The sequence below is a fragment of the Bombus flavifrons genome, chromosome 5 (assembly GCF_040668555.2).
Source record: "Bombus flavifrons isolate JBK064 chromosome 5, iyBomFlav1_principal, whole genome shotgun sequence".
NCBI lineage: Eukaryota > Metazoa > Arthropoda > Insecta > Hymenoptera > Apidae > Bombus > Bombus flavifrons.
This window is the reverse complement of record NC_138446.1, coordinates 496,575-510,777: the sequence shown is the minus strand read 5'-3', so window position 1 is coordinate 510,777 and position 14,203 is coordinate 496,575. Positions and strand designations below refer to the sequence as shown.

General features: G+C 29.4%; 1 protein-coding gene across 2 annotated transcripts in view; it reads left to right on the top strand.

Moving 5' to 3' along the window:
- The first annotated feature begins 4,486 nt into the window (after positions 1-4,486).
- Positions 4,487-14,203, top strand: part of Usp16-45 (ubiquitin specific protease 16/45) — a 44,606-nt gene continuing 34,889 nt past the window's right edge. The window contains exons 1-6 of one of the 2 annotated variants that reach the window (XM_069113548.1): positions 4,487-4,626; positions 4,879-4,983; positions 7,495-7,628; positions 7,702-7,892; positions 9,141-9,297; positions 9,489-9,656. In XM_069113548.1, the coding sequence (XP_068969649.1) occupies positions 4,896-4,983; positions 7,495-7,628; positions 7,702-7,892; positions 9,141-9,297; positions 9,489-9,656 (738 nt within the window). In that variant the 5' untranslated portion in view covers positions 4,487-4,626; positions 4,879-4,895. The remainder of the gene's footprint in view (positions 4,627-4,878; positions 4,984-7,494; positions 7,629-7,701; positions 7,893-9,140; positions 9,298-9,488; positions 9,657-14,203) is intronic. The other variant, XM_069113547.1, reaches the window with a different exon arrangement.

Here is a 14,203-nt window from a genome sequence, read left to right as displayed (position 1 = left end):
GAGTCATGGTTCCGACAGCATATTCAAAAAGCATAAAAGTCGGTGATGAGGGCAAACTTCTAAATAATTATAAGTTTTATTCAGTAATGAAAGTAAGATGGATAAAAATCGTGGATCACAAATTAATCATGACGTGAAATATTGTCTGCAGTTAATTTGTTCCTCTTTTTTTATCGTTTTTATAAATAAACACGCATACAAAACAGCTACACAACATCAACAGAAACATTATTTGCAATCTGTCAGCTACTATATTAAAATGAAATTTAGGTTTTATTATAACAAAAACGTTATCGCGAGGAAAATAAATTTCATGTCAAATATAAAAAAAAAAAGATCATTGATCATCATTGAGCATCTTTTCATTGATCCATTATCATTTAAAAGGAAAGATTTTCTTTTTTTCCCTAAAAAATAATATAATAAACAATTAATTTCTCTTTCTGAGGCAACTAAATTTAATTATTGCGCGATTTTATTATTCTTATACTTGTCTATCTCGGATAAAAGAGTATGAAAATTTTCCGTAGAACTGTGCAATGAAATAGACTCTTGTAACGTAGAACCACAGCGAGTATATCTCATTTGTTATGAAACTAAATAAGTTCTTGCATATGCTAGCGTGGAACCAAATGGGGCAAATCCCTAACTTTATCGGTTCTTGCATATGCTAGTGTAACATCAATTCACATCAGAGACCAGGCCACACCCCGCGGACAGGATGGCACCCAGATGTCTGCACATCCTTGGCGCGTACCTTCAATAGTCCTAAGTACCCACCAGGCGTCTTGGAATTTTCATAGTTAAGGTCCTTCGGACCAAGCGAGTATTTCTTGTCTTAGATTTCCTTTACGTTTATTGTCTACCACGTGTTAGCATAGAAAGTTGGTTTTCTTCACATCTGGTATGTTCCGTTAGCAACTTTCTCGCGAGGGCGGCTAAAACCCTTCCTGGTTCACCAACCGTCTTATTACCCAATCGGAGACGGTGTCTACTGCCCTCACCTCCTTAACCAAAATTGTCATCAACAAATCATATAGTCCCGTTTCCTTAGACACACCCACCCCTAGCCTTCCTCAGACACAGTATCAGTGGCAGTGGTTGGAGTGAATTGTGATTTATGTTAATTCAGTGTGTATTACATTGTGCTTGCTGAATTCATAATAAAGTTTAATTAAAACAAAATTAATAGTTGTGTTACAACTCAGCTATTTTATTTCATCAAATAACCCTTAAAATTTACGCGACACTAGCGTGGAACACCTTTAGCATTTGGTCGCGTGGTGCAGTATGAACCGTGGAACAACTAGAACAATGGGCGTTTTTCTCTCTGTTAATACCATAGACATCAATTTTTTAGAAATATTTTCACAGACGGGGGATTGAAAAGAGTCTAAATGTTTTTTGTCAATAAAACAAAGTCGATTAAAGTGAAAATAAATGTGAATGATAAATATGCCTATTGTAAAATATATATAAAGTAGAAAAATTAGTAAATAACTTCAAATTCCTTCATTGAGCATGGGTTGTAGACTAAATTTTGTAATTTTGATTAGCGAGAGGCTGAGAATTTCATCTATAAAAAGTAGTTTACGGATATAAATAAATTAAATTAATAGTTCTTTATAATTTGCCTATGAAGTTACAGATTTTATCTTTCTCTATCATGTTAACAATATAATTTAAGATTTTTGGGGATGTTAACAAATGAGGGCCACAAAAAATTTCTGTTTCTTTAGAATAACTCTGTTATGTCGCGTGAGATAGTCTGTGCGACGTCCTTCATTGCCTGGTAACCTACGGTCCACATACCGTCATTCCGACCCTCAATAAACCTAAGGACGCACCATAAACTTCAACTTTTTAGCTTAATTGTCTTAACACATGTTTTTTTTTAACATTGAATACAACTTGTCAGAAAAAGAGACACCAACCAGGGAGAGAGGAATGGAAGTAATGATAGAAAAAATAGAGAAAATGGAAAGAGGATTCGAGGCAATGATAAAGAAAATAAAAGGGATATTCGAAAAGCAAGTGGAGGAGATGAAGAAGGAAATGAAAGAGGAAAGGGAAAGAAGTGAGACAGAGAGAGCCAGAGAGAGAGAGAGAGAAGAGTGGGAAAGGGAAAAGAAGGAACTATTGGGCAGAATTAGGAGAATCGAGGAGGAGAAGGACAGAGCAGAGAGAGAAAAGAAGAAGGAACATAGTAATCAAAGGAGTAGACTGGAACGAAGGAAGCAATGAAGGGACAGTAAAGGAGTTCATAAGAGAAAAAATGAAAATAGGGGCAGAAATAGAAAGAACACATAGGATAAGAGTGGGGGACAAAAACACAATAATAGAAAAGCAAATTGGAAAAGAGAATATACATAGATGATGATCTGACAAGAAAAGAAAGGGAGGTACAGCAACAAATAAAAAGAATAGCCAGAGTAAGAAGGAAAAAGGGCGAATATGTAAGGATTGGATATAAGAAACTAAAAATGGAAAATAGATGGTACGGGTGGAACGAAAATGAGGAGAGGCTGGAGGAAGAAAGAAAGAGAGGGGAAGAAAAATGAAAAAAGAGGAAAAAGGGGGGGGACTACAAAGGGCATGAAAATGTGCTTCTGGAATGTAGCAGGGTTAATAAGTAAGGACAAGGTGTGGGAATATCTGAAGACATTCGACGTGATCGGACTCACGGAAACTTGGATAAAGGAAGACAATTGGGAAAAACTAAAATATAGACTATCCAAAGAATTCGACTGGAAGTGCAGGGCAGCAATGAGAGTAAGGAAAGAAGGAAGAGCAAAGAGGGGAATAATGACGGGTACAAATAGAATAATGACTGAGAGAAATAGAATACAAAGAAATAAGTGATAATATAGTGGAAAGAGGTGGAAGAAAGAGCGGAAAGGGTGGACTCCCGTTGACGCGCTTCTTCGCGATTGCGTCTCCCCGCGACTGGTCAAAAGTACAAACTCATTTCGCAAGTTACAATCTCGTCGGAAGTCATTTTTTGCTTTATCTGAATGCGTACTTATATAAGATTCAAGAATCAAATAAAGAAAAAAGAAAGAATATTATAGTAAAATAAGAGAAGCTGACAGATCTACGAAGAAAAAAAATTTTTTACTCAACAAAAATTATTAACACATTGGTACATAAACTGTTTTATTTTTGATAAATATGTGAAAATATATCATTCATAAACTACATTATATTATTTAATTTAAAATAATATCTTATCTAAAATTTATATTAATTGATATTTTTCGTTTAATGGATATGTCATCGTCATTAAAGATTTTCTTGTATATCATTTTTTCGAATTTCAACATTAAACATTTTCATTACATGATACTTTGCAAATCCCACTACTTACGTGAGATATGATTAGTGGACAAAGCACCATGCCCGTTATATGGAAAGGTACGCAATTGGCTGGCAAATGGGTTAAGCAAAAGCACACCTTATCTACTTTCCTTCGTTGCCTCCTTCCCTTTATTACTTTATCGGTTTGTCATGTTAGTTTAACACGTTTAAGCCGGCGCGCTTTTTCATGCGCGTCTTCTCCAATAATATTTGCATTTTATTCCAGTTTTCGTTAAATTATATTCTTATAAATTAAGATTGAAAAGATAAATAATGTGAATCATGATGAATCGTGCTCTACCGATCACGCCACCTGATGCCTAAACAAAAGATGTGACCCAATGGTGACCCACTCTGCCAGATAGAAGTGCAGATTGCGCCGATTTGAATATGTTAAATTGTACATTGTTGTAATATTTAGCCTATAAGAATAGCACTGGAAATATAAATTTATAAGATTATAAAATACGTCGCAATATGTAGAATATAAATTATAAATTAAACTATAACGTAGTGCTATATAACATTTTTATTTATAATTGGCATTTTCTTATTTTTTAGTTATCTCATTCTCTTATAAAATTTGAGCGCTTCCTTTTTTGAGATCATCAGATCTTTTCAGATACTGCAGATCATTTCCACTGCTTTGAAGTACATTGTGTATTGGGTTTTTTTAGGAACATGAATTGATCACTCGCTTATATCACATGTTCTTTTTCTGTAAGTAATAAGTATATAACATATTATAGATATCGGTAGATATCAATGAGTGGATGACCCTGTGTAAAGCCAAGTACACAGTATATCTTAACTTCAAGTTTTCAATCCTGTCCATATTATAGTTTTGATAGTTTGCAATTGTGTGATTGGATATTTCGAAAGTACAGTAGTGGTACTAGTGGCGGCATTAGTGATACAGTATATGATCCTATAAACAGCTTTTTTCGGTCGCTAGGGAAAACCGCCTGAAAATTGAGTCCTGTCTAGTCGTAAAAAATCAACATGGTAGGTCAATAAAATCTGTATTTTTACGAGACAGACGGATATGAGTAGAGTATCTCTGTCTCTGTCTGAGACGTTTATAACATGTTACGCATGCGCAGAACGAGAACCTTCTTGCCTTCCATGTTGATTTTTCACAATTAATCATGACTCAATTTTCGGACGGTTTTCCCTAGGCCTTAATATACGAGTGTCGAGACCTGTTTATGTGATCGTAGTAGAGTACACGCACAGTATATGGATTGTCCAAGCATAGTAATTGTTACGGTAATATTTTGTTTTACTGCTTGTATTTAGTTTGTTTTGAATAATTAGCATAACATTTCGTGAATTTAAAAAAATTATTCCACGATTTAATATAAGATACAATAACGCATAACGTTTATATGTTAGGAATTGTTTGGGTTATCGTATACATTTTCTAGAATAATTAGTCTAACCAAATTCTCACATGCTTTTTTGTTTACTAAATTGCTGAATGGCAAAAATTAAAAGTTCTAACAATTATATTCATTTCAGTTTGAAAATACATCGAGATGAGTAAAAAACGTAATCGACAACCAGATGCAAATGGAGAGTTATATGAATGTTCAACTGATTCGTGTAACGAATCTAATAATACAGGTTAGAATTCATTTTTTAAGAAACTTTTGTTGCAAAACCCTTATTTGTTTTTATAATAAGGAAATATTCATTTTCAAAAAGTTAGATTATATTAACTTGTTTTGTTAATAGAATTAAGTCTTAAAGAATTGAGTAGTAAATATTTAATTATTTGGTATAGTATATTTAGTATAATTAAAGTATAATTAAATTATGTAGTTATTTGGCATAATGACTACATAATAATAAATATCGAAAAATGTATAATTTAAACATTGATAAATTATGTAGTAGTTTTGTATAATGATTGTGCAATATCCATTCTTATGGTATCTATATTCGTACTTATTAATTATATAATAATTATATTCATCCTTATATTGTTGTTACTAATTAAATTATTCATTTATTATGTATTTGAATAAATTGTGATAATATTAGGTTATTGCACAAACTTTGTCTACTTCTTTGTTTTTAAAAACTATGTTTCAATGTTAAAATAAATATAACACTGATACATAGTAGGTCAAATAATCTTGGTATATCTTGTTCGAATTTTTATTCAAATTTATTTGAGTATTTTTGATAGTGACATATTGAAAGTCAATATAATAAAAATAAAGAAGAATTTGTGACTTTTATTAACACCAAAGTAAGATGTAAGTGATAACTGAACAAAAGTTAAATGAAAAAAACCTTTGTGTACATACATGAACTTAAATTAAATGAAAACTTTACTTTTCTTTATGATAGTTAATGATCCACATTTTCGATTTTGAATACCCCTCTCCCTTTCTTTTTTGCATAGAAGTATCTGATTTTGCTATTTTTATATTTTTTTATTAACATTTGTTTTGATTGTTCTTTGCTGCTGTCTTACAATTTCTGATGTATTTGCCTAATTCATCCCACAAATTTCCAATTGGGCTCAAATCAGATGATTAAAGGGTATAAATCTGATTAAATATATTGTAGGACAATCCCTTTTTAACTTTCTTTATAATTTATATAAAGTTGCTATCTTGCTGGAAGATAGACAATCTATCAAGGTTTAATTTTTGTGCTCTGTCATGCAGATAATGTTTCAAAATGTAAAACAGATATTGCACTTAATAAATTGATGATTATACTATTTCAGCCTCACTCATATTACCAGCGCTATGGTTTATGATTAAATAAAAATTTTTTTCTATTTGATTATTTACTTATATTTAATAATTTGTCCATATGAACTTTTGTAAAATCTATTCATTTCTTTTTATTTAATTTACTAATAAAAGAGTTTCTTCACTTCTATATTCATTTATTATAATCTGCTTTTCGAATGATACTACAAATAATTTGAGATACAACTTTGTTACTATATTTAGTTTCAATCATATTAATCAATTTTAGTTTTTGATTCAATTTTATAATCAGTTTTAAAATTGCTTGTCTATAGAGAGGTTTCAATTGATGTAAGCTGTTCACTATGTTTTCAATCTTTGAAAGGTTTAGTTTTATCTTAATATATATCTATATTGATATATATTTATATTAACATATTAGCAACATCTTGAAGTATCTTCATTTCTGTTCTGTATTCCATTAGTAGTTCATGTAGAGGGATAGAAGTTTACATTTTTAGAATTAATTTTATACTTAGTTAATTTCAGATCTATTTCCTTTGTTTAGGAAAATGATATTGGCTTAATATTGTTTAGTGCAGTAGCATTGTTACATTGTTCTTATATATTGTCTTATGTGTTCATAAGTATGTACAGAAAGCTTTTTGATCCCGATTCTACTCTTTCATATTAAAAATACATTTTTGACTCAAGTATTAATTAAAAGTTTGTTATGTCATTCATAAGTAAGCATACACCAGTGCAAATCATCTGAACAAGTGTTCATAACTCTTATTGGTTGTATGTCACATTTGATGTGATCTGGAAACTTTATTATATTAGTCATATCGTTAAATGGAAGCCGACATAATAGGTGACTTGAGCACAAAACTTATCAAATAAAACTCTGATCTAGTGGTATGTACAAAGTATTGACATCTGATAAGGCCTAATCATCATTTTGAAATAATATAGCTTCAAAATTTATAAACCACAAAAATATTTATTTGACCCACTTATATGGCAATACAAATTGTGCTTAAAATGAAATATTTCCATTAATCTCTTTTATGTAAATTTTAGTTATTTTATAAGTTTTATAGGGATAATTAGATGTTTAGAAAGAGTCTATAAGCATTTGAAATATCTAGTAGTATAGTCCCTATAATCCAACATCTATATACATAGATGAGAAACTATCATAGATAATAATGGAAAATACATAGTTTGAAATAAATATATAAGATGTTTTCAAAAATTGAATTTGTAGAAAATAAGCAGTAACAAAAAGGAGCTATGCAGGAACCTATTAATAAACTTAATAATCATATATAATAATGACATAATAAGTTAAATTCTTATGTGTAGTATATTTAGTTAATAGTTCTACAAAAATATTAATTAATATATACATTAATGTTCATAGATAATAAATGTCCACATATACCAAAGGCAGTAAATTTTAATAAAATTAAGAAATGTGTCAATAAAGTAGGAATTAGTATGGAATGTTCAATATGTAAAAAGTGCAAAAATAATTCATCAAATCTCAATGAAAAGGTATAAATTCAAAAACTTAAAGCCTTTTTTCTTTTTAATGTTATTTCTAAAGTAAATATATATAAAACTTCAGGAATGTGTAACAAATTCAGCTGTACTGATTTGTTTACAATGTGGATATCAAGGTTGTGGAAGAGAAGAATGTGGTCATGCTTTGGAACATTATAAGAAGCCACATAGTGATTGTCATGTTATGGTAGTTGAGAGTCTTTATTGGAGTGTTTGGTGTTTTCAATGTGAAACAAAGATTAATATTGGCTGTAGGTATGTATGAAAATAAATGTACAACTTTATGTATGTACATAAAACAAAACGCACAAAAAATCCAAAAAATTGGATATACTATATATATTACTTCGTTTAACTGGAATAACTGTACTGGAATATCTCACGAGGAACCGAAATTATCAGAAAGTATATAAGTCAAAAGCATACAAGTATCAGGGTCAAGTTAATTTTTTTTAACTTATATATTTTATTTTTACTTTTTCGTCTTAAAAATTTCAGCTTTCTATCTTTTTGAAGAATGAGTGAAATTTCGCTTACAAAATTTTACCCAGGCAGACAGAAAAGTAAACTAAATAAAAACCATTAACAGAGATCAAACTTCTTATTTCTTCTTATACATATTAGATTTATATTTTTAGCTTCTAGCAGTCAGTTGCTCTTAGTAAGCCAAAAGTCGAAAGAGCTCTTATGTTAAAGGCGGCTAAGAAACCGACATTATAAATGGTTAAAGGAATGATTAAACTGTCCCTTCGACTTTCTGACTCACTGAAGGACTTTTGAACTGACTCCTAGTTATAAACTAAAGGTATAAATTTAAAGCGGATGAGAAGAAATAAGAAGTTCCATTTTTATTTATAGTATATATAACCTGATGAGGGTTACTCAATGCAGCTACGGAGTTGAGTTGATCTGACATCTTTGGATTTAATTTTTGACATTTCACTGCATAGATTGATATCAGGCAGTTGTATTTGCTTCAACAAACGTTACTATATTGCAATAAACAGATACAGAGTTTCATTTAGAAAAACTAGCTTGACTTTGATATATCCCCATTACTATATTTACAGAAAAATTATCTATACCACCTAATGTTCTACCAAATTACTAAGCAACATTTACAATAATATTTTTTTGACCTATATGTATTAATATATATATATAACCTTTATGTAACCTATATATACTAATTAAGAAATTAAATATGTATTCTAATAATTTCTAGTATTCAATTAGAATCATAAAGTTTAAAGAAATACTTTGAAAGAAAATGTATTATATTACAAGTGGTTTTTAAATATTTCCTGGCCATATAACCATAATAAACTTAATAATGAAACTAGATTATGAAATAAATTTAAAGAAATTTTTTTTGCAACATCTATGGTGTAGGTAATTAAGTAATAAAAACATTTGTTATAATTTCAAAATTGCGCTGTAATATACTTTTTTCAACTTTTTAGATTTAAACCTACAGACTAAGTAATAATTTATAATTTTTAGAAAAAAGCTTCAAGAAACAGTGGAGTTTATAAAAAGATCTAGCACAGTAAAAAATTCATTACAAACTAAGACATCAATGACACAATATCAAAATGAAACCGTAGATATAAATAAAGTAGATAAAGAAAAAGGTTTATACAATTTGCCTAAAGTAGGGGTATGTATTTTGGTAATTTCGGTTATTATTTTAATGAATTTCAATAAATTAAAAAAGTTATTTGCAATGTAATTTGTTGACAAACATAAAGAAATTATGTAAGAATAATATTTAGATATGTACTTGATAAAAGTAGATGCAACTCATAATATGTGTATGTGATTAAAATATCCAAGTATATATTTTTTTAGGGTTTAATGAATTTGGGAAACACCTGCTTTTTTAATGCAGTTCTACAATGTTTAGCACAAACACCTTTCTTAGTCAAAGTTCTTGATGATTTGCGTCTTCCTGGACAAAAATTCATTTTACCAGGAGGCAAACATAAGTTTGCTAATAACTCAGAAGAAGTTGATCTAGTAAGTTGTTTTTAAATGTATACCATCAATATACACTAAATAACATGTAACAAGACATAAAAATGAAAATTGAATTAAATGTTTTTTAATGAATTTTTAAATCAAAGTTAACATATAAACGTGATTGTATCATATACAATATTACATTTTTAATTTTTTTGAAAAATAGAATTGCTCTAAACAAGTCATGTACAAAATAAGTTAAATTACATTTTTTTAATGTATTGAAATAAATCTGAGCTATATCGAATAATATTTGTAGAAATAATATTTGCATATACTTTTTGTATTTAAATTAACAGTTTTTAATACCTTTGCAGTAAATGCATCTTTCTTTAATTTATAATTAGTTGCTACCAGCATAAAAAATTAGTTTCCTGAGCAATAATCATTTGCAATTCTATGTTTATTCTATATTATCCTATATAATTATTTATATTATTCCATATAATTATTGTATTTAATTAACATTATATAGGACGTCCCATTTATATAGATCCTTATGAATATCTCCGAAACTATTTATGATTAGACTGCGGATTTCCATGCATTTGTAGGAAATTTGAAAGTTCAAAATTGCATACAACGCGTATAATATGAAGAAATATATAAAATACCCAAAGTATAGTGTTTGTTATGATGTTTGGTACGTAAAACAATCTTCTATTGAAATTTCTCTACCCAATTCTCTATTTTTTGAATTATATTCTAAAAAATATGAATTTGCATAAAAATTCGCACTCTATTCATGACAGTGGAAAATACTTTGAACAAAAGTTAAACTGTTTCGAGGAGAGCACTATTTGATATTAATGATTTTTTGTAGATAGAAATGTATAGAACATATGGAGGACAATCTTATTTTTTTAGTGGAACCATATATATTTTTTTTAAATGCATTAGTTTTCTATCTTGGTATTTTATAACAAAATTATTATTAGCACTAATTTGCCGCTCTTTCTTGTATCAATTAAAAGTTTAATTTTTTCTTCTTCTAATAACAAGAAATTGTCCTACAGTCGCGTAGTCAAATGCGCACATGTCCATATAAACTTATAAACCAATGCGATAAATTGTTGTTAGTGCGTGCATAGCCTCAGTTTAGCAGATATTTTAATTCTCATCTTGTAAAACTTGTCGTGCGAAGGACGGAGAAAACAAATCTGAAAACAGTGAAACCTCATGGAATATATAGTTACTGATTTCATTCCTTTCTGTTTCTGTAAGATTTTGTTGTCTTTTTTTATTCAATCGTATAGCTATTTGTTTGCGTAAAATAGTTTATTTCTTTTTGCCTAACTCTTGACTCATCTTCTTCGTCTTTATTTTTCACTTGCTTAATTTACAGAACTAGATGCAGTTTATTTCATAATGTTTACTGTTCTCTACATTTATTTTTTAGTTTTTAAATAATAAAAAATAAGTAAATAAAATAATATATAATTTTCCATAAGGATATATTGTCATTAATTTGTTCCTGAAGGACGAACAAATATTAAATTGGATAAATGTAGAATCAACTTTTTGTATTATAAAAATTAACAAAAAAGAGAATAATTAGTTCTCAGTGTCGAATCGAATTAATAAATAGTCTTAATTGTTAAACTTATCTCGTATGATCTTTTTACTGCTGCACTTGGTATTCAGTGTTAGCTTAAATTCTTTTGTTACTTTAGTTATTTCAATCTAACTGCATTTTGTGTCAATAAATTCAAGTGTTTTGTTTATCTCTCGTCTTGTCTTTCGTCCGTGTTCATTTCGCATTGTTCCCTTTTATACTTACTCCTTCTTGGAGTATTGTTCGTTGGATCACTAACGTTGGCAACGATACGTTCTTAACAGTCTTCTTTTGTACGAATATTGGAACTCTTGAGAAGATGCTAGCAATAGCCGAATGAGAAACAAGTGTCTATTTGAAGTATACTATTTAGATTATTAAGATATTAAAAAAATTATAAAACCAATATATGTATAGCTAAGGCCAAGAAAATATATTAAAAAATGTGTATTTGCTTAAGGCAAACAGTGCGGGTCTAGAGTAATCTAGACTTAGACTTTAATCTAATCTAGACTTTAGTAATGAATACTGGATTTTTGGATGAATATCGTAACATTTTCTTGCCGAAAGTATGTGACGAATGTAGGTTTCGCTGTACGAAAGTTAAAATATTTACTAAACTAATGGTTTCTCGACATAAATAAGTTAATAACTTTTCGCAGAAAATAGCTAAGGTGAAACAATTAATGTATTAAAAAATACATGGTTTCATTAATGAAAGTTGAAAGTCCAGCTACAAAAACCTAATGTCATCAAATTATGTTCCCCTCGAAACCACTTCTTGTTTGAAATATTTTTCAGTATCATGATGAGTTTAGGAAATATTCGCAGGGCTCGATTTAAATCCCGATTAATCTACATACTCTGTATACTAAGTAACAAAATTAAAGGATCAATAAATTTTGAAAAGAGATCTTTATTTTTGAGCTGTTATCAATTTTACAAAAATAGCTGCAGAGTAAATGGTCTAAGTTTCATTTCATCTACTTGCATCGCGTTAGTAAGAGAAGTCCGGTAACTCGAAAATTCAGAAAAATTTGAAAGTTTATAGAAATGACGCTAATAATGAAACCATTCTTAGTTCCAGCAAGCAAACATTTAATAAAGATGAAACCATTCTTCAAAACAAATACAAGTTTTTGTGTAGTTTTGAATATTTACAAAACTGCACGTGATATGAGAAGCAGCTAAATTAAAAGTTTTATAATCTTTTGATACTTAATTTTTTATAGTTATAGGCTAGGTCCTAGTTGCACATTGCACAGTTAACAAACCGACTGATCAACCAATACGACACGAAACAGACACAACATTTTAACACTAGGTTTACGGGACGCGTCATTTCGACGCATTTCGAATTTCGTGAGGTAAATTACACGAGTCGTTTATATTTTTCTCCTACCATTTATACTGACTTTTATCCATTTAACGAGACAAATATACATCGAAATTCATTTTCTTCAAAGTTTTCTAGTTTTTAAGTTTTCTATGTGGTATACCTATCTCTACGGATACGCGTCATTTTGACGCATTCGAAATGTCCGCAAAACCTAGTGTTAAATGAGAGCTTTCTACATGGCATTCGTGCGATGATAGCTGTCATATTTATCACTGGTATTGTATGAAATTTCATCTTTATCGCATCACATGGATACTACCATACTAAACATTGACTTGAGAGGGTCGCACAGTTTCAGCTTTGTAGCGGCAAACCCAATACTAATGCAACAGTGAAAATTCTTTATTTTTAATGTTCTGTTCATAAAAGTTTCATTAACATATTGGTGTGGTTTTCCTGATTAAAATGAGACCAAACACGATATTGTTATAAAATTGGGTAATGCGGCAGTCCATATATTTTTATATAAAATTTACTATAAAATTTTATAACAATACGAAGTTTGATCTCACTTTAATTAGAAAAATCTGTTCAATGTATTAATGAAATTTTTATTAAGAAAAAATATAAAATAAAAAGGTTTCGCCTCTGGATTAGTGTTGTTTCACCGATACGAAGGTGAAAGTGGCCTTTTGGAGGGCCCTAACTCTAGTTAATATTTGATACGATCGCCAGACTTGATTTTTGTCGAGCTAATATCGATGAAAATTGTGCGAAATGTCTATACAGGACACGTAGTTGGAATCACTTCCATTACTGCGCAAGTAATGATTTTAATGAAATATGTTTTAAGTGAAAGTTGGATGGTTTAGAGGGGGACATAATTTGACGCGATTAGTTTTTATAGAAGGATGTGTGGGGGAAATATAAACCAATTTTTTAAATGAAACTATGAACATGAAAAGTCGGTACCCTGAAAGTTTAACAGCTGTGCTGAATATCCATTATTGATTTGATTAGTTTTTATTATTTTGTGTAGCTTTTTTAAATTAAATTACGTATATATAGTTTCTATATATATGTAATATAGTATACATAGTTATATATAGTTACTAAGTATCTAAATCTTATCGAATTAATTGTTAATTTTTGTTGTAAAATGTTATTTCATTGAATATTTATAAACTTCAAACAATTCTACAAAATATAGATAAATTGGAATTTGGATTTTCGGTATTATAGTAAAACTTTTGTTCTTATTGTCAGTATTATATGTATAGATGAAGCCCTTCAGTATGTATGGTTACAAAAATTGTAAAAATTCGAGTAGTTCGTAATCTTCTGTGATCTTATGTAATTTTAATACGCTATGTTTCTTTGTTTTCCTTCGAGTAATCAAAATTAATATCCGGCATATAGCAGCTCTATAAGTGAGAAGCAAGCGACCGGCAGTACAGACAGTTTCAGACTACCATTTACGATTTCTATTCAGGAATGTTTGGAAAAATTGTTTTCACTTTTAAAAATTCTCTTCACTAGCATAAACGTTGGAAAGGGCTGTCTTTTTATAGAATTGAATGTCATTGATCATGTTGTCTTTTTTAAATATAAGAAATTTGTAAGATTAAAAAAAACAATTTGCGTACTAAT